The sequence below is a fragment of the Oreochromis aureus genome, linkage group 12 (genome assembly GCF_013358895.1).
Source record: "Oreochromis aureus strain Israel breed Guangdong linkage group 12, ZZ_aureus, whole genome shotgun sequence".
Classification (NCBI taxonomy): domain Eukaryota; kingdom Metazoa; phylum Chordata; class Actinopteri; order Cichliformes; family Cichlidae; genus Oreochromis; species Oreochromis aureus.
The window spans coordinates 21,242,765-21,267,020 of NC_052953.1; the positions used below are offsets into that span (position 1 = coordinate 21,242,765).

The 24,256-nt window shown below is 42.4% G+C and overlaps 1 protein-coding gene across 3 annotated transcripts; it reads left to right on the forward strand.

The window, feature by feature from the left end:
- Positions 1-372: 372 nt before the first annotated feature.
- homer1b (homer scaffold protein 1b) lies at positions 373-24,128 on the forward strand. Of its 3 annotated transcripts, XM_039620875.1 has the most exons (9): positions 373-926; positions 6,499-6,655; positions 8,593-8,724; positions 10,922-11,014; positions 13,590-13,738; positions 21,031-21,187; positions 21,448-21,558; positions 21,652-21,732; positions 21,830-24,128. In XM_039620875.1, exons 1-9 carry the CDS (start codon positions 907-909, stop codon positions 22,019-22,021), a joined length of 1,092 nt encoding a protein of 363 aa, XP_039476809.1. In that variant the 5' UTR covers positions 373-906; the 3' UTR covers positions 22,022-24,128. The 3 variants fall into 3 exon arrangements, with proteins under 3 accessions (XP_039476809.1, XP_039476810.1, XP_031611312.1); XM_031755452.2 differs by lacking the exon at positions 373-926 and having other exon boundaries at positions 6,228-6,655; XM_039620876.1 differs by lacking the exons at positions 21,031-21,187; positions 21,448-21,558; positions 21,652-21,732; positions 21,830-24,128 and adding an exon at positions 14,000-15,066 and having other exon boundaries at positions 375-926.
- Positions 24,129-24,256: the final 128 nt, after the last annotated feature.

The following is a 24,256-nucleotide window of genomic DNA, read 5'->3' on the forward strand; positions in this document are numbered from 1 at the left end:
TCTCTAGAACTCCGAGTGACGTCACTGCGGAGGATGGTGTCGTGACGTCGGCAGTATCAATACTGACATGAACTGAGTAGGAGGGAAGCGGATGCATCAGCATCAGCCAGATGTGGAGCGGGTATGGGAGGGAGGGAGGGGTGGGGGGCTTGGATCAATAGTAAAGCTCAAATAAAGCTACAGCAGGACGTTTTAATTCATGGGAACCAATATTACAAATATTGATAAGGAGTGATAATTTGTCAATTTGGTGAATCAGAGAGAGAGACAAAACGGGTATGATTTTGTGTTGAAGAAGCGCGTGATTTTATTTTATTTTATTAGGACATACACAACTAATAAAGAGTGAGTGGAAATGCTGTGGAATAGTCTGGGCGGGAGAGTGGGGGTGTAGCCCGTGAGGCTGTGGTAATATCAGAGAGAGAGAGGTGGGGGGAGAGAGACGCGGGTGGACAGTGTGATGCTGCGCGTTATCTACTGGCTAAATGAGGGTTGTCTTTCCCAGTTTAGGCAGCAGGGCTTCTCCACCCTTTCCAGTAAGGATCCGTAATTTACACGACAACAGCAGGGCGCCTGTCGGATCTCCACTGGACCCTGCGCTGCTGGATTTCCCACAGTGCTTCTGCTGCTACTGCTGCTTCATCACCAAGCTCTTAACGCCGAAGGAGGACGAGGTCTGGTTTCCGTGCCATGTGCAGAACAACATGTATGTGTGAATTCACGCGGTGACAGCGGAGGGGGGAATGGAGCAGTTGTCATCAAATTCCTGCAGACGCACCGACGGTGATACTGTGGAGGCTGTCGTGTAGTGAAAAGACCTTCATACGCAGCGGCCAATCCTAGAGATTTCGGGAGGTTTTGACAGCCAAATAAAAGGGGGAAAAAGAGCCTCAGCGGTCAGGTTTCATGTCAACCACAACAATGGGGTAAGTGTGGTTATTATCCCACAGACTGACTAGTTTTCTTCCCTTGTTTTCTGTTTTTACATCAGCTGCAGCTGCCTCTCGGGGTATGAACTTGCCTGCCGTGAAAACACAGCAGGCAAAAAATAACGACCGGAGACTATGCGTAAAAATGTACCCAGATTCTATATCACACGCCTTACGTGGTGTTTAATAGAGCGTGTGGTGGATGCATGTTCAAAAGGCTGTATGACGTGTGATTACGAGGTGCTCTGTTCACGGCCTTGATGTGCTGCACACTAAACAAGGCATTCATATAACGAGACAACTTATTCATTTCCTCCATGAAGCAGGCCTGCCGTCTTCTAGGTATAAAAACGAAGAATAAACACAAACATACTGCTTAAATATAAGCCTCATTCAGAAGTTAAGTCTAGCTTCAAACTTTTAGGATCAAAATACTCTGTTAATCTGCAGTCATTCCCAAAGTGGGATTATACCGGTGGGTCTTATAGGGGCTTTGGCTGTGTTTACCAAAATAAAGCAAAGTTTAAGTTCTTTGTTATTCTTTATTTCTTTAAATCTGACACACCGCAGTATGAAAATGAGCTGCTTTATCCAGGTCCCTATGTTTACTCCCCTACTTCATTATAGGTAGTTATGAAATTCTCAAAGAAATCATGTTAAAGGGCAGCATTTGTTCTTGTATACTCCCAGTCACAGACAGCGTGTGATGAATTGTACATGCTGTTCCTGCTCCAGAGAAGGGTTTGAACAGTCAGAGGCAGGGGGATGTCATATGCTGCACTGAGCTCTGTAATGACAAAAGGTGGCTTTCTGTCTCTATATGGCAGCACAGTGACCGCTGCCATACACGTCCTCAACAACAGGCTTCCATCAGTGAAACAGCCGCCTGGTGTGCACACAGCACCGCTCATTTGCATGTCCCCTAACCTCGAGCTCAGTGGTCCATTTCCCCCACCAAGCCTGCCGTTCATTAACGGCTGTCTCCCGCAGTTCATTGTGATTAATTGCACAGCAGGGGGTAAACAATGTGGCACAGGGCACAGTGCGATTCTAAGGCATCAGCCAAAACTCCTGCATTAACTATTTACAATACTCTGGAGGCCTCACAGTCGCCCACTCTGCCCTCCCACAGTGTGGGCTGCACATCATTCAGCCATGTCCCACTCAGCTTCAGCTGTCCACCAGGCTCTGCCATACTGGTGACTAAGTTACTGTTATGCAACTGACTCAATGACTCAATTGATCTGCAGTTGGACTAATTGTAAACTCGGATTCAAAGCACTGCGCCGCTTACAGTGTCTGAATAGGTGCAGATAGGGTGTAGTACACAGACAGATAAAGTTACATTTAACTTCCGGCCTCGAGTGGTTTTATTCCAAGCCTTCCCCCAGCGCCGATGGTGATGGCACAGGATAACATTAGAATGTCTATCAACACCCTCTCTGGTATTCACTCACTTCCTTTTGCAAATACAATCGATGCACAGACAGACTTGTTTCTCTCTCTGTCTTTGCCTTTGCTCGTTTGCACATGTTTGTGTGTGTGAGAGAGACAGAGAGAGAGTATGTGTGTTTACAAGCGCAAACACACACACACACACTTTAGGTAACCCAACTATTCCCAGCAGACGGTGCAACAGTGACTTGTCCCATTATTAACCTCTCCCCACCTTAAATAAGATCTACTCCATCTCAAGCTCTTTTCTGTTCAAATAATGAAAAACTCTGGAAATGAGGACATCTTCTATGGGGTGTAGGTGGCGAGGGAAAGTGAGATCTCTTGAGATGGGGCTGTTTCGTTATTATACTTCTGTTTCAGCTTTTTGCCTAGCTAGGGGCAGCTGCACAGTTGAAGGGGACACATTGGAGTAGAAAATAAAGCACAGCCTTTTGTGCTATAAAATGTGTGAGCTGAGACTGGAAACCGTGCCCACATCTGTGCATCAAACCCCTGAAGCACAAGAGGCGGTGTAGGCAACACCTTTTTCCACTCCCGGAAATCCAGATGTGTGTATGTACCACAGAACATTTGGTACATTCATACGCATGCTGTGCACCATAGCTTGGCATATCTTAAAGGGTGCAGTGGTTCACCCCCTATTTTTTCCCCCCAGTTTGTCACATTTTGTACAATTAAGTGTTTAAATATCTGATCCACAAATGTAGCGCTCATTGCCACGAAAAGATTTTTCTACTATTTAGAAGTAGTTACAGTGAAATCTGCACACAAGGATGGAATGAGCATTACTGAGCCTCACAAAGACGCTTCTTCTGTTTAGGAGATGTTTTTCAGATCTATTTTTATTCACTCCTATTGTGCTGGAGTGAAGGCAGACACAACTCAAAACTTGTGAAAATAAAATCAGAACTATCAAAATACCCCCCCCCCCACACACACACACACACACACACACACACAACCCAACCTTTTGTTTTGTAAAATATTAGTATTCACCCTTTAATTCACAACACCCTCGGGGTAGGTGACCTGCATCAATTAATTTGTAGATAGGACTTCTATAAAATCCAAATCTGAAACGTGTTCCTTATCAAATGCTTAGAAAACTGCTCAGCATTAACCCTGTAAAGTCTGAACCATGAAATTATTGCCAGAAAATTCTAATTTTTGAACCTTCTGACAAATTCAAACAAACAAACAAAAAAAGACATATCAGTTTGGATATTTGAGGGTTTTTTTCTATAATTTCAGCTACATTTTGTAGGGAAAAAATCACACTCATGATGTAGAGGTCTTAAAAACTCTTCCAAAAACTTTTCCTTCTTTACAGTTATAATGGATGGTCATATTAAATATGGCCAAAATCTCAAATAATGAAGTCAGCACATGTGCAAGTAATCCATGTGAACTAAGACATCAGACTTTAGTCTGCTCAAAATGCAGATTCAGAAGTTTTTTTTGCTGCTTTTGGCTCCCTCTGTTAAAGAGAAGGGGCAGCCATATTATGATCATTTCATGTTTCAGATAGAGAGTAACCCGAAGGCCCTGCAGAAGATAAATAAGCATTATTTTGAGCTGTGACTCATGCAAAGCTCCTCTAGCATAGTACCAGAAGATTATGATGATTATGGAGCTGGGAATGACAGCACCAGCTCCCTTTTAAAGTCTCATTTCATACCGTATTAAAAACCGAACAAGTATTATCTGTCCATCGTTATGGAGAGATAATACATACAATGAAGTCAGCAGAGTGTCTCGGGCACACAACCTACTCGTGAAGCCGCTTGACACTTTGGCGTGCTTGTGTTGTGTTCCCGAGCGCTCAGATTTGAGCAGCTCGCAGTCCGTTCACATGCTCGTTTCTGCCACACTGTGTTGCAGTTAAAGCTTCCCACTCTTCTTGTCTTCTCCTACTGGAAGATGAGTGGATTTATCAGTTCTTGAGCTTCTCCTACATTTATCACCTCCTCCACATTTTCCTCATCCCTCCCTTCTTCTCTCACTTCATCACTCTTCCTCCCTCAGTCATTCTGCCGGCCCCGTCTTTCTCTCTGTCTTAACATTCATGTTCCATCACCTGCCCTTGTGTCACGCAGTGTACTCTGCATGCTAAACGCCCCCTCCTTCTCCTCCTCCTCCTCTTCTTCTTCTTCCTCTGTGTTTTTCTTCCTCCTCCACACTTTCTTCCTTCCCACTCACTCACATCCCACTGAAGTCCCCCCCCCCCCTCCTTTGTAGCGTATATTTACTTATTTCATGCAGTGATGGGAGGCAGGTAGGGTCTCATACCTTTCCTTGCAGCTTTTGTAAGCACTTTCAGCGCGTGTCCCCTGTTGATAAAACAGAGTTCATTGCTGGAGTGCAAGAGGATCAGCACGTACTGAACTGACCTTCATGCCATCCCATAACTGCTAACTATGCCAGGCTATTGGCTCAGGGCAGATCACTGTAGACAACAAAAAGGACTGCAATGGGGGAATGCATGATGAATCTGAAGCCATTATGGACTGGGCCATCTTTTGAAGGAAGGCAGAAGACTCGAGAAATGATTCTTATGCACATTTTGCAGTCAAATTCCCTCATTTATTTTGCTTTCTTTTAAAAGTTCAATTGTAGGAGTGAGTTCTGCTTTTTTTTTCTTTCTTGACAACTAGTGGGTGTCATTTTGGAACAAAACTCTTTGGCACAGGCATTTATGTAAAAATGAAAGCCCAAGAACGAGTCTGTGTTCGGCACGCACACGCACACAATCAAACGACAAGGAGAGGAAAATTTGCCACAGCTTCATCAAATTATGCAATGAAAAACGACGCGAGTTGCCAAAGCGGCTATTGCACAGATCATACCGACAGGCCGTGGTTGTGTGATGTGTGCTGGGAGAGAGTTGAAATGACTCACAGTACCGCCACTTACACTGCTGTCGATGATTATGATAATTCGCGCACAGCACTCCACAAGCAGCTTTGTGGAGCGGCATTAATCATCCCAGATTCACTCCCTGACTTCCTATACTCCACATTCCCCCCCCCATCATTCTCCTTTCTGCCTTTTCTCTCCCTTTCCCCTGTCTTCGTGTTTTTCTGTCTTTCCCAGTCTTGGCTAATCACACACAGGAGGGGTGCTGCTGTTGAATTTTAATATTCATTTATACAGCAAGCCTTTGATGTCCCCCATCACCCCCACAGTGCAGTGTAAGCACTTCTCTATCTCGTTCTCTGCCAGCACTGCCAGCCCAGAATATCTCCCTCAGCACCCTGCGCTTTGAGTTTGTGTGTGTACTGACTGTAGATATTACCCAAGAAGCCCCAACAATGGTGCAATATATGAGGGCACTGTAGGAGCAAACGGGGAGAGGAGGGGGATAAGTGAATGAAGGGTGAAGGTTGCACATGGGTGATGGGTTGTCTAAAAAATTTTTTTGAAATGACTGTTATATAATTTTCAGCCCTAACAGGGGCTAATCTAAGCCCTGGCTTGAGCGTCACACAGAGGTCAAATAGGAATTAAGACATCTCAGATAAACCCGTAATAGGGGGCTGGTCATGTGCAGATGATCTACACAAATGCAAACTCCTTCCACACACGCACACAAGGATGCAGATTTAAAATCCCATCATGTTTGTGTCGTTGTTTTTGTATGTTTGTGTGTGTGGAAACTGCAGCTCAGTGGGGTGTGTCTATGCTAGTTAACTGTGGCCTACTGTCTATATTTAGCCTGAAACCCTCTCCTTTCCTCCTGTGTGACCCTCGCTTGGTGCTGCAGGCATTCCCATATCAGAGCAGAGAGACGGGGTGCTGCCTTGCAAAGAAAGAAGGACAGAGTGTGTTCTGGGTAGACAGCCAATATGAGAGGAAGTTTAGGTTTAACATATATGATTGAACTCAGTTAAGCCAGCTTCTCATTCTTATACAAGACACTGAGTATGTAGTAACTCGGTGACAGCCTCTGTGTCTGTGGTGTAACTATGGATGATGGCGAGCTGGTTGTTCATTTACCCGGGCGATCTGACTCCCCTGTGGGCAACAGGGGTTTCGTTGCCGGCGGCGGGTTTGGTGAGACGTTGGTGTTGCGGCACAAAGAGGTTCACCACTTCTTCTTCGTTCCCTTCAGGGAGCAGCCCATCTACAGCACGCGGGCCCACGTCTTCCAGATCGATCCCAACACCAAGAAGAACTGGCTGCCCACCAGCAAGCATGCCGTCACGGTTTCCTACTTCTACGACAGCACGCGCAACGTCTACCGCATCATCAGCCTGGACGGCACCAAGGTGAGCGGCTCATTCGGGTTGCTGATTCACGTCTCACCCCCAATGTTGCATATGAAACACCGACTGCTTTTCATTTTTGCCAACCGGTGTGGTTTTATTATGATGTTCCAGATGTTTCAGCGTAATTACCTCATCACACATCAAACAGGTTTCACTGCAATCCACTGAGTTTTAATGGTGTTTATAATTTATTATATTTGGAAACTAATGTGCAAACACCTCTTAAGAGAACTCAGGGTTTGTAGGACGTCCCGAGACCGGCAGCTCATGTTTCACTCATGCAACTGCTCTTTAATGTCTATCTGCACTTCTATACTTATATCTTAGGATATTCTTTTTGTTAGATATCCAGCAGGGGTACTTGGTGTGATTGGCCCTAGCTTTGCATGACTAAGGGCAGATTGGAGCTCTTTATAGGTACTGCACACATGCACGCCCCCTGCCTGTTACGGAGAAAAGAGGGGTGAAGCTAAATTAGAAAAACAGATGACAGTGTGAGGAGAAAAAGAAATAGAAACAAGGAGACACATACAGAAAAGAACCAGGTCTTCAACAAGGTCAATTTAGCAATCGTCTCATATCATCCAGCACAAAATAGATAGCTAAGTTCAACTATTATGTAACACACACTCAATGACTTCTCCCCTTCACTAAAAAAGCATCGTGCATTGATGCCAACCAGAATGCCAAGCATTACACAACACTGCTAATTGATTAGCCATTAATTTGTCCTACATTAGTGTTTTTTAACAAAGCCAGCTGAATTATGTAAAAGAGGTACACTTCAATTCTGGTTCATTGAAAATGGAGGAAAAGGCTGAAGAATTTTGGTGGTTTTTTTTCTTTTCTCTAGTTCGTCTCTCAGTATTTTCTGACTTTGACAATCCCTCTGTTGCATTGAGTCTCTTTGTTTCCCATTGAAGATGTGAATCTCTATAAACCAATCACTTTACATTTTTTTCTTAATGTTCTTCATTCGGCTGGATCCTTTAAAGGTCGCCGGAGCAGACCATCTACCTCCATTTCACCCCATCCTTAGCATCCACCTCTGTCCCACATCCCTCTGCATGTCCTTTTTCACTATATCCATTAAATGTCTTCCCTTTATCCAATATATCCACTATCCCTCATGCACATGTTAAAAACCATCTCAACTTTGCCTCTCTAACTTTGTCTCCAAACTTTTCAACCTGAGCTTTCCCTCTGATGTTCTCATTTCTAATCCTGTCCATCCTGGTCACTCCTGATGAAAATAGTAACGCTTAAAGAATCTTAATAGTCTATTTAAAATGCCTGGATACTGTTGTGTCTTATTAATATCAGTGTATTTGTTAAAAGCCACGTTCAGTGTTTGTGGGATTGTCTGTAAATGGAAGCTGCTATCTGTACTAGTAATAAAAAAGCAACAACAAAGACATGTTCTGAACTGCACACTCATATTTTTTATTTTGTTTTTTTTAAACAGATTTAGGTCTAGAGGGGATTTCGAAGGCACACAGTACCACAGTATTTGTTTAGATTAGGTGAAAGGTTGAATTTTAAGAATCAAATAATTATTTGTCCTATAAAATGAGAGAAACTGAGAAGTGAAATAGTCAAAAATCAAATTAGTTGAAGAAACACTTTGATATTTTATTTTGAAAAGCAAAGAAACCTTCACAAAGGCCTGAAATAGTTAGTTACTTACAATCAAAGATCCAAAAAGTTGATTCTGTTCATCTGAGCATGTATCAGGATATAATCGAACAGAGTCACTCTGGATCAAGATGTAAATAACTAGGCTTTAAGCTAATGTGAGTTCCACATACATACAATAGAGAGTTTCACCAACATTCTCACTTTAAATCTTTCTAGCTCTCTGTTTGACACCTCCAGTCGTGATACACACAGTTAATTTGATGCATATTAAATGGGTCTCCTCGGTTTTTTTTTTGCAGGCAATAATCAACAGCACCATCAGCCCCAACATGACGTTCACAAAGACCTCACAGAAATTTGGGCAGTGGGCGGACAGCCGAGCTAACACTGTCTATGGACTGGGATTCTCCACTGAGCATCATCTATCCAAGGTACCACCCCCATCCACCCAAACACCACACACACACACACACAGGGATGCACACACACACTCAAACCACCTCTACTATAAACCTTTCAGCATCAATCACAGAGCTTCTTGCTGTTTCTTCTTCTTCTTCATGGTCCCTGAGAGAGGATGGCATTTCAGCTTTCTTTCGTCTGCTTGCTACAGTTTCTCTCAAAGCGTAGCTCCTTCGTCAGGCAGTTAGTCCTGATTGGGCATTCTGTGTGTACAGTATACGAGTGTTTTCACTTTTGAGCTGGTGATTTCTCTCCTCTGCAGTGTGATTAAGCTCTGTCATGAACCAGGCACACTCACAGCATCCCGACTGTTAGGACACCTCATGCACACACCCAGGCACACACACACACACACACACACACACACACACACACACACACACACACACACACACACACACACACACACACACACACACACACGTTATTACCAAACTCAGCAGTACAGACACGTCGTCTGTGCCAGGAAGGCGAGGATAACGAGGCTGTTAACAATACTTATAAGCATTCCTTGTTTTATACCGCACAATAACGCGGTGTGGTCATGTGACCTGAAGGTTGCTGAAGGTCAAGTGTTCTTTTCCTCCATCTCAAAATCCCTCAAACAAATTTCTCGCTCATGCTTCGTCAGTAGAAAACTCCCATTAGCAGAAAAGATAGGACCCAGTGGTTATGAGTTTAAAGTGGCACACTTTGCATTTCACTTGCTGGTTTAAACCAACTGGCTTCAGTGTATTTATCATGAGAAGAACTATATAACCTGTCCTCTTTTTGGCTCTTTTTTGGCTCATGGCTTAAGAAAGGGGCCAAAACTCTGGATTTCTCAGCCTCTTATGTTCTTAATTTGACGGCTCCTTTGGAAATGGAGCACTTCGGCAGGGACTAAAGGTGCTGTGCACAGCAGTTTGTCACTAACTGGACTCTGCTCAGTGGCCAGGTACCAAATTATCCAATTATGTGTCTGTAAGGTAGCCGGTTACTGTATTACAGTAACAACTGCTTGGTATCACTGAATCTTATTGTGAGTTTATGCAAGTATAATTTATAATCTTAATAAGACATTGTACATAAATAAAGCTTACAATAACCTGCACAGTCAGTTCAGTTTATCCATCCAGCCATTTGTTTCCACTTACCTAATTCTGGGCTGCAGAGTGACTGGACCCTGTCCAGTCTGTTACAGGGCGAGAGGAAGGGTACACCTAACCTCAATACAGAGGATGAAAAATTAACAATAATAATGATGATGATGATCAACAAAATACTTTTGTCAAGTTACTTGCAAATGCTCGACATCAGTGCTTTAACCGACTTGCAGGCAGTTAGACTGCGAACAGGAACTCTCTGAGAAATACCTGCCAGCCAAGTGGAAGTATTTTCTTTGTTTTAAATTAGAAATAATCTAATTCACTTCTCAGATAACCGCAGTGCCAAAACTCCTGAAGCACTTAAACTAAACTTATGCATTTAAAGCACAGAACCAGGACTATTATATTGCACTGAAGTAAAATGATATTGAGTTACTTATTGCAACTCCACTAATGGCGGACACAAGACCGACTTCAGCTGAGTCAATTTGATTTCCTCACCACTCAGCCCTCTGCAGTACTGTATATACTAAATTAGTGTGGGAGTCGCATCAGTGATGAACCACACCCTAAAGGGACATTGGGGAGGTGGGCTAGTGTGTATGTGCCAGAGTGTTTATATTTGCTCAAAGCCCCTCAGCTGAGCTCGCCTTACCGCTTCAGGCTGGCTGAATGTATCTTTGCTCTCGACCAAAATAACCCAAGAGATCAACTTCAGCCGCTGACAACTTCTGATTACAGGAAAAGTCTAAGAGGAAAATGGCACAGTTTGGTTAGCTCTAAGTATGTGCGTGCGTGTGCAATGGAAAGGTTGTCATTGGAGACCCCGCTGGGTCATATTTCTGCAGAGGAATTACGGGTAATTCTTCTCCAAATTCAACTGCAGTTTTTTAATGGAGACAGCTTCTCTCTATAAGTCACAGCTGACCTAATACATACTGAGATCTTTCTTTCTCTCACAGCCCATTTAAGTCCATATATTCTGCACATACAGATGCATACATACTGCACAGATTAAGCCACATTATTGTAGGAAGTACAGCCCACATTCACTCACGCACTTGTCCTCTGTGTCCAGTTTGCAGAGAAGTTTGCAGAATATAAAGAAGCAGCAAGACTCGCTAAGGAGAAGAGTCAAGAAAAGATGGACATGGCCACATCTCCTTCTCAGGTATGTTCAGTATGACCAAGCTTAATCACAACACCACCACTCTTACACGACTACTCATGACTACTGTCACAGTCATGTTGAGTAATAAACAGTTATCAGCAGGAAAAACAATAATTTTACCTTTAATTATATTTTATTTTACCAATTTTTATCTGCAAAAAAACCAAAAAAAAAATAAAAAAATAAAAACAAACAAGCAACACCTCTCCCCCAAAACTTACATATAAAAGCCCATGGTAGTCTGTTTTTAGGTGGTTCCTAGGCAGATGTAGCTAAAATTACATTTCCTATTGGTTTATGGACTCGGGTTTTGAAGCATTTTGGTTGTGGCGATTTTAATTTGTTGTCACCACATGTCACGGGTGAAGGTGGATTTGAATGAGAAACAAAAGGGCACTGCACAGCTAAAGTATCCATGTCCCCCGATGAACTTTAAGTTGAAGTTTATTTATATAGCGACAAATCGCAACAACAGTTGCCTCAAGGTGCTTTATACTGCAGGGCAAAGACCCTACAGTATTAGGGAGAAAACACTAACAATCAGATCATTCTCTGTGAGCAAGTGCTAGGCAACAGTGGGAAGGAAAAAATCCCCTTTAACAGGAAGAAAACCTCGAGTGGAACCAGGCTCATGGAGGCGTATCCATCTATCATGACTAGATGGAGGAAAAACAAGAGACAAAGGAAGGCATATGGAGACAGGGCAAACCACTCACTGTGGGAATAAGAAGACTGTTATTGTCTATTTTTTTCTCTAAATGGTATCTCAATTAGAAAATTAAGCTAATGCTATATTTAAGAAGTCATTATACCAGCAACCGATCCCATGAACTCATCAGAAAAATATTTACTCGGATATAGAAGCAGGTTTATTTCCGCCAAAGCTTCAGAACAAACAGAATTAATTTTGCAGCCCAAAGAGTCGCCCTCTGCTGGCCATTAGAATGGCCGCAGGTCAATGTATTGGCTTCACTTTTCTGACCCACCAGTAACATCCACATTTTATATATAGTGTATGGACATAAGCTACCAGGGTGGTACATATTTTTTCTACATGTATCCATGCTATAGATTACAAAAAAAACTGTGCTCATTGCGGCAAAAAATTAGCCTGTATGCTAGCCTTTAGTTTGTGGAGGAAATGATAATAATAATAGTAATAATAGAGTGTTTTAGAGTATTTGTAACTGTGCCAAAATCTGTTAACCGGCTTCATGTTTTTTCCTTATGGAGGCTAGGGGAGCAGCCTCCGGCTGTACTGCAGCCTACTATATGTGCCGCAGCCCACATAGGTTAAAGTGCTACAGTACGATGTGAGGAAGTCTTTTAATGAAGCCAGGAGAATAGCTGCTCCCTCACCTGGGGTTGAAGGCTGCACTTGCAGCTCTCAGCACCACCTGCACTGTAGAGGCTGCGAAGCTCTACACCGGGGTCCCTGCTGAAAGGTGGTGTTTTACCCACATGCCTGCTGGCTTTTTATTCTGACCTCTAGATCCTCTCCTTTACCTCGTCTGAATGAGCTAAAATAAAAATTAATCATGAGACACAAATGATTCCACTGAAACAAGCTGAGAATAGAGCTAAATGTTATATGCTGGTCCCAATAGGCCGAATCTCAGTGGAAATGCATCCTGAACAGATATTAAATCACATACTAATGAATGCGGAGCACAAAATGTAAAACGAGGCGTAATCTTCCTCTTATCTCTCACTTCCTTCTTGCCCATTAGAGGCGTACAGGAAGCGTCATTGTGTTACTGTATTGTGCCCAAGCCCTGAGTCTTAATAGCTTTGTTTTATGTAAGTGCAGCAGCCAAATCATTTGTCTCTTGTATAATCCTGGGGTTGTATGGGATATAAAGATAAGAATTAATCCGTAATTCTCTAATTTCCCAGTGCTACAGACTGCTAATTTAATGTCCTGTAGGAATGTCAAAAATTTTAGTGACACAGTAGTGAGAGCTTTGACAGTGAGAGAGCGCCTCCTGTTTTCAAAATATCATTGCTTTGTTTTTAAATCTTGTCATCATTTTATAATATCACAGACATTATTATGTCTGTATATGATTTTAATAATATAAGCTTTATATTGGGTACTGTGCTAAAGTCTGATTTCTTTGAAGTTCACTTCCACAGAGGCAGAGTTTGTTGTAACTTTGTAAAGTGCGTTCTGGAGGTGTTTCTTTGGACATTGGCTGCTTTTTCACTCACCATTTTTGAATGTTAAACCACTTTACACTGATGTACAACAGAGAGCATCTGCAGCCAACTGTAAAACACGGAGGAGGCTCTGTCATGAACTGCATTTCATCCAATTGAGTTGGAGATTTTGTTAAAAAAAAGCAAAAAAACAAGACGTCTTATCTTACGGTGTTTAAAATTAGAGGAATAAATGAGTCGTTTTACTGGGAAAAATACTTGATGGGTTACAAGCTCATGATAACTACTATCTATTACCCAGTTTTCTTTAACACCTAATGCTATTTGTCTTGAAAATTGAACCATTGTTTGCGTGTTCTGCTTGATTATTATGTTTAACTGACAGTAACAGCTGAATCACCGTGTCCACATGCAGGAGTCTCCGGCAGGCGAGCTCTCATCACCTTTGACCCCGGTGACTCCGCCCATGGAAAACATCAACGGCACAGATGAAATCTGTGACACGACTCCCAACTCAGACGCCCGTCCCGAGCCGGCGCAGAACGCTCTGGCCTTTGCACACAGGTACATCCCACATTATGATGTGTGACATTAACGCAGTCGTAACCACGTGAGCATGCAGCTGCTGTCACAGTCATATCTAACACAAACAATGCTAAAATAACTAAATTAATATGATTGGTGGTTTGTCTGCTGTTTGTCTGAGGCACAGACGTGTAGCCTGCACCTCCTTTCTTTATGCGTGTTCACCTTTATATGTTGCATGTCAGCATGGTCGTGAACGCCTTCTATTCACCGCTACTCTCTCATGTTTTTCCTCTCTAGGGAGCAGTTTAAGACTTGTCGGGTCTGCTCTTTCTGATAGGGATGTCAGTTCAAGTCCTGACTACTGCGACACCATAACTACGCAAAACAAACAAACGAACAGGAAAAAAAAATGTTCAGGATCAAAACTTTCAAAAATTAAGAGCCCGATTGCAGATCAGCAACAGGGAGGGCGCTCTTTCCAAAAACCTGATGCACTGCCTGTTTAGCAAGTTTTAAAAAGTAAGGTTAAACCAGCACGCCAAAACTCCAGTAAGGACGAATGCGGTGATATGGGCGCAAGAGTTCTTCTTGAATTATGATCAGTGATATTTACACACTGGACCAGCAAACGATGTAACTTTGAGTGTTTCTCAGGTCTGAGAAATAATTTCACTTATTCATTTTTGTTCAGTCTGAGCATGCTCGGTGAGAAAACTCAAGCACATTTCTAATTTTGTGTATGCTACTGCGATGCAATAACATCATGTCAAATTCAAATCTCTTGACTGAGTAGGTGTTGGTGTCACCTCTATGCATGCACCAGTACTGTTGTGTACATTCCTCTGAAATGGATAACTCATGTTGCTTGTGATTGTTAATCCTGGTTCATATGCACCAGACTGTGTAAGATTCAGAGGTTAAAGAGTCGTGTAAATATTTTTGTTGTGTACAATGGCTTTCTGAAAAGGTGCGGTTGTGCGAGGCTCATCGCCAAAAAGTTGTCGATGAAGCATTTATGTAAGACTTATATAACACACTGTGGGTAGTGGGAGGCAGAGAGAGTGCAAGACAGACAGACAGAGAGAGAGTATGTGTCAGAAACTGGGAATAGCGAGAACGATAGAGAGGGAGAGGTGCTTGTATAAAGTCTGTACATGAGTCACTCATACCTAAACAGCACCAACTGCACACACACTCTCAGCACAATAAATAAACTGAACAGACGGGAATGGGCAATCAGTTTGAGTTGTTCAACTGAGTGTTTTTCTTTTTTTCTGAGGAGAGGAAATGTTATCCAATGTCACTTGTAGTCCACTGTACACACGGGTCTTTTTATTTGTAAAACCTCTGTAACTTGTGCCACTTTGGTTATTTCTCTGGCTGCGATTCTTATTAATTAAAGATATCAATCATTATCAATCGCTTAATGTATTATCATTCTTTTGTTTATTATTTGTTTAAATACTGGCATGTGACTGGAGAAGCTTTTTTAAATATTTTAAACATAAATTTTGAGATCTTGAATACACTTAGAAGTACTTATTAAGAACTTATTAATGAGGGAAAGTCTGTGAAGTGTATGCTCACAAATTCCTGCCACCGCACGATGATGTCTGTGAGGCTTCACGGATCTGTGAAGTGAGAGCGGGATGTAGAGAGGACACCCACTGCCTGCTGCAGCCTTGCTGCTCATGTGTCTATTAATGCTGCATGCGTGGGAGACGGGGTCGACTCTCTGCATTCGCGATGGCAAGTTGTGGACGTAACAAGCGAACCTCTGTCTCACGTGTTCTCAGAGGCATATGCAGTGAGGGTAGAAGCAAGAGCCATCCAAATATTTTACCACGTAACCCTTCATTTTTCTGTCTCTCGATGATTCACACTTTGCCAGTCTTATATCATCGGCCTGTTCCTCGAACCGATGTGAAAATGTGTTTTTTGACAGCTGGTTGATAGGAAAAAGGAGAAGGGGAAAAAAAGGAATACAGTGTTTTTTAGTGTATTTTATGTGCTTACTTCTATGCTATTTTGTGGAGACTCAGGCGTCAGTGTACAAAAAGAGTGGAGACCTCTGTGATGGCTTGACTCTTGGCTGTACATCTGTTCATGACGATGTTGATGATCATAGTGTATATGTGTAGGTACCGCACTGTTGCTTAGCGGGGCTGTGTAGGCAGGCATGTGTGGGAGCAGAGGGCCGAGGCAGAGGGAGGAGGGATGAAAGAAAGCAGGTCCACGAGAGAGTTTTTATATCCAGACGTGAGCGTGGCTTTGCAGGTCTACACCGGACTCGCTTTGAATGGTTATCTGAATATTGTAAGACCTTTTTTGTTGGGACTGCCGGGGCCGTGTGTGAATGGTGCTCTAATGTTGGAGGATGTAGGCGTCTGTCAGTGGGTTTGCGGTAGGCTTGCGTGAAAGGAGACCGTGCCAGTGTCTCCATTCCTCTTGTGCTGCCATGGCAACTGCTCAGCCTCCCCGCTTCTTGAAGGGCTGTGCGAGGAGGAAGAACCTACCTGGCAACGTGCAGTGGTCAGGACACGCCAGAAACATAAGAGAGCTGCAGAAATAAGTTTACGCTTTGTGTTCGGTATCTTTATTGAGATGACTCTCGACATTGTGAAGCAGCAACGCAAAAAACAGAGTGTTGATGCTCATGATGTATTGGCAGTGTGTACACATTATGTTCAAAACACAAAAAACATTCAGAATTTTGCTTGAAAAATAACATTTAATAAAAAAACACAATTGGTAAAATAAAAATGTGAATCTGAGACTGGATTAAATCTGCTCTTTTAATGGCTGCCTTAATGATACATATCATCACAAAGAAAAAAAAGCGTGAACTCCATTGTATTTGCAATTTCAAACTGATACAAACAGGAAATTATACTTTTTTAAACATCACATTCATTTTTACATTTTAAAAGCACCAAAAATCAAGAGACACCAACTGAAAAACATCTATTTCTATTAACATTTCTGACATGTAAATGATAGCAGTTCAGTGGCACAGCAGTATTAAACTTACCCTCCTTGTGTCTCACACACACTTTCCTCTCTGCCCTGCCATCCTCAGCCAGAACAGTGCTCAGGTGCCCCCCTGAAACCTCTGAGCCAGACTCGTTTAATGAAGACGAACGCCAGTGTCAAAACATCTTGCACTCTCCAGTTCTCCCTTTGTCGCTCTCCCTCGCTGTCTCCGTCTGTCTCCGTCTTCACATCTTGACGTCTTGCCTGCACTCTGGCTCTCCGAGCTGGTGCAGCGTGGGGTTTATACATTGGCGGGGAGGCATGCCTTGGTGACAGCTCTGCTCCATCTGTGTATGAGCATGTGTGTGTGTAGTTGGGGGGTTGGGGTTGTGTGTCTGGTATTATGTGCATGTGTAGGATGAGGTGTCGTCTCCCTCCTATGCGTCACACATGCAGACACACTTGCGCTCACGGAGGGGGTGGCTGTTGTGTAAGAAGTGAAGGCGCCGTGGGAGTCCTGAGTGAATTCTTTCTGGGCTTTCTCGCTTTTACTCTTCGCAGAGTGGGTGTTACGGAAAAGTGGAGTGCTGCTGCAGTGTGTGAGCATATACAGTGGGCTATACAGTTTGTGTGTGTGCGTGTGTCAATGAGGGGGTGGAACAAAACAGAACTGAAAACATTGTTATGGATCATACAGACCCTCATCACCCCTTGAGCGAGCTAAGCTTCCTTTTGTGTTTGCACCAGTGTGAAAAATTACAGTGAAGTATGTGTGGGAGTAGGAGTTCCTTTTTCAGGGATACTTGACTTGATGCAGGTGCTCGACAGAGTTTAGATCTAATGGCGCCAAAGTCAGACATTATGTGAGAGACAGGGAATAGATGTTACATAAATCTAGAGATACTGTATGCAGTGTACAGATCTCGTAGGAGAGCACATAAGAAACATTTCCCTCCATAAATATGTACTTACTAATACACTAGGAGCCAGATTTTCTTGTATGTGTATGTTTTTTAAGCAGTCCTGAGCAGTTTGTTCACCAGGCTTTCTGAAGGTGTTTCAAAGTTTTTTTCTTTGGACATTTTCAATCCAGTTCTTGTACCTGAGTGTTTTTGAGCAAAGAAAGCCACCTTATCCAAAGAATGAATTGTTGTGTCAATGCATAACAGAAGTAATTTCATATTGTATCTTTAAGCACTTTGTTACTAGCACCCTGTCACAAAAACACATAATATGTTTCCATATGTGTAGCAAAATCTATGACAGATGCCAAAAATCACGCAGTTTGGTTAAACACAGAGCTGTTTAACCAAAACTTTAGCATAACTTGGGATGTGGAGCAGCACCTTTGGGAAACCAGGACAAATGGAAAACTAAAGAAGTCACAGGCCTAAACAAAAACTATCTACAGAACATGATCGGTGTCTAAAAGTCATGTACAAAAGAAATATGAAAAAAAAAAAAAATCCAGAAAAAAATCTGACACAGTCCTGACTGTTTACTGAAGCCTCATCAGAAATGGTCTCAGTGGAAGCTCAGGAAAGACTGAGGTACACTCAAAAAAATAATTCATTGGATGAACATAATTTTATCCTGCCACTTATATTCCATCTAAACAAATCATGTTATATTAATCCATCTTGATTGTGTTGTTTCAACGCGATATATGTTTGTAAGTGTAACATAATATTAACGTTAACATTCAATTAATTTGACTTTTATTCAATTAACATGTTTGCACCAAGTTAGTCTAATGAAATTAATTTAAATTTAGGTTATATTGTTTAAACACTTTGGCACATCAAAAGTCAGTCTTGTTACATGAACTAGTAAAATATTTGTTTGTTACACCAATGTTAATCTTGTTGAATGAGCAAATGTAACTTATGTCTGTGGTACATGTTGTGTTCATATTACATAATGTTCAACAAAAAATTCAACTTCCAATCTATCCATCCTCATATCTTTATCTGGGCTGCGGGGGGCATAACCCTGAAGTGATAGGGTACATCCTGGACGGGTCACCAGTCTATCACATAGAGACAAACAACCATTTGTAGTCACATTAACACCTTTAGGTAATATAGAATCACCAGTCACCTTAACCCTAATAACTGCATGACTTTAAACTGTAGAAGAAACCAGAGTACCAGATAACCCATTGCAAACTTGGCCAGATTGTGGATTTGAACCCAGGACCTTCTTGCTCTGAGGCGACAGTGCTAACACCATGCCCTTGAGCTGTCGATCCAGACATAACAAAAGTATGAAAGCTATGCTTGATGCAGAATTTTCTTTACGTTATTGTCCTTGACAGGTTAAACCACAATAAATAGCAACAGCATTTATGTTGCTATGGTTGTCCGCCTCTTATAACCCCAGTGATTTTCCTATGGTTTGAAATCTCATGTGATCTTGTGAATTACGTGAGTGCAGGCAACTAACCACACTTCCTAGATTGTATCATGTCATCTGAACAAGAACAAATTAAGTTGTTGAATTTCATGCAGATCCAACATGATTTAATTGCGTTCACCATAGAAACATGAAAATATTTTGTTCAAATGACAAGTTAGACTTTTGTAAATGTAACAACCACCCAATTTCCTTTTTTGAGTGTATGACAAGTTACACAAGAATGGGCTGAAAATCAGTGGCAACAGATCTTGTGCAGTGATGAATCTAAATTTTACAATTTTGATTCAAATTATCTTCAGTATGCACAGAGGAAGTCAGGAGAGGTACAACAGTGAGTCTCTACAATCATCTGTGAAACATGGTGGAAGCTCTGTCATTAGGCTGCATTTCAGCCAGTGATGTTGGAGAACTTGATGAAATTCATTGGAATGACAAAGGATTTGTATCTTTTACATGGTGCGATACCCTTTTGTAATGTGGAAAAACACTGCAAATTGCATTAAAATCTTAGCTGACAGAGAAAAAAACCCAAACAAACAGTGAAACACTATCAGTCATGGATTGGCCTCCCCAGTGCCCAGACCTCAACATTACTGAAGCAGTGTGGGATCAACTGAGAACAGAGAATTAAACAAAAGATAGCCAGCATGCAAAGAAGAGCTTTGAATATCTTTCCCAAAATCTGAAGAACTATTCCTGAAGACTACTTAAAGAAATGTCCCGACAGTTTGCCTGAGAGAGTTCAGGCTATGTTAAAGAATTAATGTGTTTCATAACAAATATTGACTTTCAGGCTTTTTAGAATTGTACAAACTCTGCACCTATTTTCTATTTTGTTTGCTTGTATAATATACTGTTTGTACATATTTAAACAGTATATTGTTCCCCATTTATTATATATATATGAAATGTATAATAAGATATATACTATACAACTCTGAACCTATGAATGAAAAGGACAAATATCATTTTTTTGTAGGCGCATGAAAATCAGTCACATTCAATCACTTGGTCATCTACTCTGTGAGTAGCTGGACCAGATTAGGCTCCAGCCAGTCTAAAGGATATAATCTCAGATTATAGCTCATCTGGCAGACAGCTGCTTTCACAGCTACTGCCCGTGAAGTGCTGACCTCCAGCCTGAGTGCCCACTGCAGTCGTTGTTCCCTGTTATCTCATGTTTCTGTATTTAGGAATATTCTTTCTAAATGGTATTATTTATATTATATACTGTGACATACAATTTCATGGTCACGTGAACACAAAACAAATCATACTGACCATTTTCATCAGTTAAATTATATCCCTCTGTTGTGTTAACAGTAACAAATTTACCAGATTAGCTGGTAAGATTACAGTTAATAGCAGATTTTATAGAATAACTCAAATTATTTGGGAAAATCACCATGCACATGCATTCCTTTACACCCGATCATGTTTCTATCCATTCAGAGCACTGGGGATTTATTGTAACCCTAACCAGAGCTACTACATTCCTAATCCTAATCTTAATCCTAACCCTTAGTCTGACTTTAAACCAAATCTTTAGGCTAAAATCTGTGGGGCTGCTCTTTTCCCCCAAAGGGTCCTTAAAATATGAACATTTGTCGCTCTCCTCCAACTGTCAGGAAAATTGGCCTGGAAGTTTTTGTGTAATCTTGTTTACACACAAACAGACAAATAATAAAACGTAACCTTCTTGGTAAACTGAAGTAATCGTGCTCAGCTCAGTGAAGCCCAATAAAAGTACAGATTACTATGAGAGATGGAAACCTTATTAGATGTACAATGAAATGATCTAACACAATAGAAAATGATAACTATGAAGTATTTTTTTTAATAATAATTTGCATTATTGTTCGATGGATTGATGGAAACACGATCATCTAATGTCACTGTTGGTGAACTGACAGCATGCGTTTCCCTGTGTTCTGCAGCCCAGCCATGACAAAACACTGGGAAGCTGAGCTGGAGGCACTAAAGGGGAACAATGCCAAGCTAACGGCAGCTCTGCTGGAGTCCACTGCCAACGTCAAACAGTGGAAACAGCAACTGGCCGCCTACCAGGAAGAGGCAGAGAGACTACACAAACGGGTGAGCGAGGAATGGGGGGGCCACAGGGATGCTTGTTTGTTTTCATGTGTGATTAAATCATTTCAGTTTAAAAAGGGGTGATCATTTGGTGGGAGTGCTCTGAAGTTGGGATGAGAGGGAAAAAGAATAAAAGAGAGTTGAGTGTAAGCATGCGGGAGAGTAAAGGGAAGAGGTCGTCTGGGAATGAGAAGGGAGCCTGTTTCTGTTACACCGGTTCCTTTCTGGATCTGAATAATGATGTCCACAATTTATTCTTGCAGGTGACTGAACTTGAATGCCAGAGCAACCAAACCCCAGTGATCAAATCCCAGAAGACTGAGCTCAACCAAACCATAGAAGAACTAGAGACTGCACTAAGGGATAAAGAAGAGGTGTGTGTGTGTGATTTTTCCCCAAAATGAAAAGGCTCATGCACGTTAAATTTAATTTACACAGCACTTTACTGTTTTTCTTACACCCCCCAGGAAATGGAAAAGTTGAAAGAAGAACTGGAAAACATGAATGACCTGATGGAGCAGAAAGACACACTCACCCAGAAACTCGAGGTGAGTCAAAAGAGTGGGACGGTCTCTATCTTCTATCCTCCAAAAAATCGCCCCACCTTAACGCACTAACATGCCAACATCATCTCACTGTGCGCAGGAGACGGAGCTGCGCAGCCGCGTGCTCGAGGAGCAGCTGGCGGGTGCCGAGCAGCGGCTGGAAGAGAACCAGGAGGAGCAGGAGAACTTTAGGAAGAGCCTGCGGACGCTGCTGGAGCTGCTGGACGGCAAGATCTTTGAGCTGACGGAGCTCAGAGACACCTTGGCTCGGCTCATAGAGGAGGCCAGCTAGAAGACAAAGTTACCTAAACTTCACAGACAGAGCCATATGACAACTTACTCTGACACCTACCCACTATGCCCCCTTTTCCCCTTCACAACCCACACAGATTAAAATGAGACTCTGCACTGCCCACATTCATATTTCAGTCAAAAAGGGCAGCTGTTCCCCTGTTTTTTTTACCTTGCAGGCATCCAGTTCCTACCAACCGCAGGCGCTCCTGTTGCTCGCAACGATGCAGGGTCTACCTCAGCTTGCCTTCTGATGGGCTGGTGTAGGCATAACCTCGGCTGAACTGGTAGTTCCTGCCCCCCCAACCTACCCACACACACACACACACACACCCACACACACACACCCTTTCGCAAAGAGTTAACTTGAGAACTGTGCCTCAGTGCCATCTACTGTTTGACTGGGAGAGCTGCACCACAGCTTGCAGCATCACACCACACCGTCACCCCCCTCCCCCTGCTTCCACTCTAGACTGCACCCCCACCCCCACCCCAACCCCCCTGGAGGGGAGCGTTGAAAGTCATGTGGAAATAATTGCTGTTAAGACTCAGAGAACTGCGCCAAAGCTGCCAAATCCCCTCGAAAATATTGTCCTCTAACTAGCAGATGCTTTGATCCAAAGTGACTTACTGTACAGACGAGAACTGAACAGAGAAGCCCCATGTTTGAGCTCGGGCTGCCAGAAGAGAATTAAAGGATGACTCTCAACACAACAAATCAGTCAGTCTTACCTATTTGTCTGGAGTAACATCACAGCTGCCCCCTCCCCACACCCCAAATCCCAACCTGGGAAAAATATAGTTCGGTTTACTTCTGTATGTCCGCAGCCAGTTTAAATTCCTATACGATAGACGACTACTAAATCTTCCAGAGGCGTTGTTCATGCCACACAGAAATTTTCGGGTGTGTGTGCCCACGTTATATTCAACATGAAGGATTTCTGCATCCGGACTGCTTCCACCATCACAGACCTGTCTTCCTGCCAAACTCAGTGTGGTGTGTGTTTCTGAACAAGGCCTGACATAATGTGTGCCTTCAAAGCACACATGAGTGGAGAAGTGTTTGTATATAATATGTGTGTGTGTGTGTGTGTGTGCGTGTGTGCAGAGAAACATTGTGGACAATAAGGCCGCCGACACTTAACACACACACTCACACACACTCTCACACTGAGCAATACCAGACAGGCTCTTTTCGACACCTTCTATCCAACTCTATCAGGTACTCTACTCAGTGGACTCATGCAGATATAGGTCAAATGCAACTAAGCTGGTCTCCCCCTGTCCAACAGAAAGTGTACTACTTTTGACCGTAAAACTGTGTGGCAGCCCTGTCTGGTCGAAGTAGTGCATCGTGAAGGGCTTCTAGAGTGTCATCTTGGTGTTCGTAAAATCTCCACCCTCAGTGAAACTGGCCGCAGGTTTTCACTCCTCACTGGTGAATACAGAACTGCACTCAGTTTCTATTCTTTTTTTACACAGAATATAACACTGATGATATAATTATAGAACTGTATAAGACAACTTTCTACTCATGACTGCGTTGTAAATGAATGGCTGGAAGACTCAAAATGCAGCAACGCCTTGGGGTGGCTTATTGTTGTGTATTAACCCATGAGTGTTCAGCCTGTAGGTTGAAAACAGCAACAACAAAAACTCTTCTGTGCATTAGATTTGTATTAAGTAATGCCACAGCAGCTTTCTGCAGGTTAATACACTGGAATAAGTCTCATGTAAAGGGAAATGTTACTTTTTTTTCTGGTTTAACTTGGACAGTTGAGTGACAGAGACGGAGTACCTTAATATTAATGCTATTGTTAATGAATGCCTTTGTACAGTAGTGGATAAGAAGCTTTTCATTCTCCTGTTTTGTAACTTATGGTATTTAAATGTAGGTATTATTATTGTATTTAGAGGTATGAGAAGACTGGCAATATTTTTGACTATTTAAAGTAATTTTGAACTCATGACATTAAAGAGGTACCTCAGGCCAACGATGTTCATAGACTGGTGAGACTTGTGAGTTCGCAGCTGAAGGGATTTATCACATGCCGGTGACAAACGATCAGGAGACATATTTGTTGGTGCTTCAGCCAAACTACACCCTCTGTTGAATTCAAAGTCAAAGAAACACACCTCTGTGAACTAAGAAATGCTATGTTTTATATTCAAATACAGTGACCGCGGCATTCAGTGTGTGCAAAGTGTTTGGGCTCTGTTTTTTTTTTTAATCAAA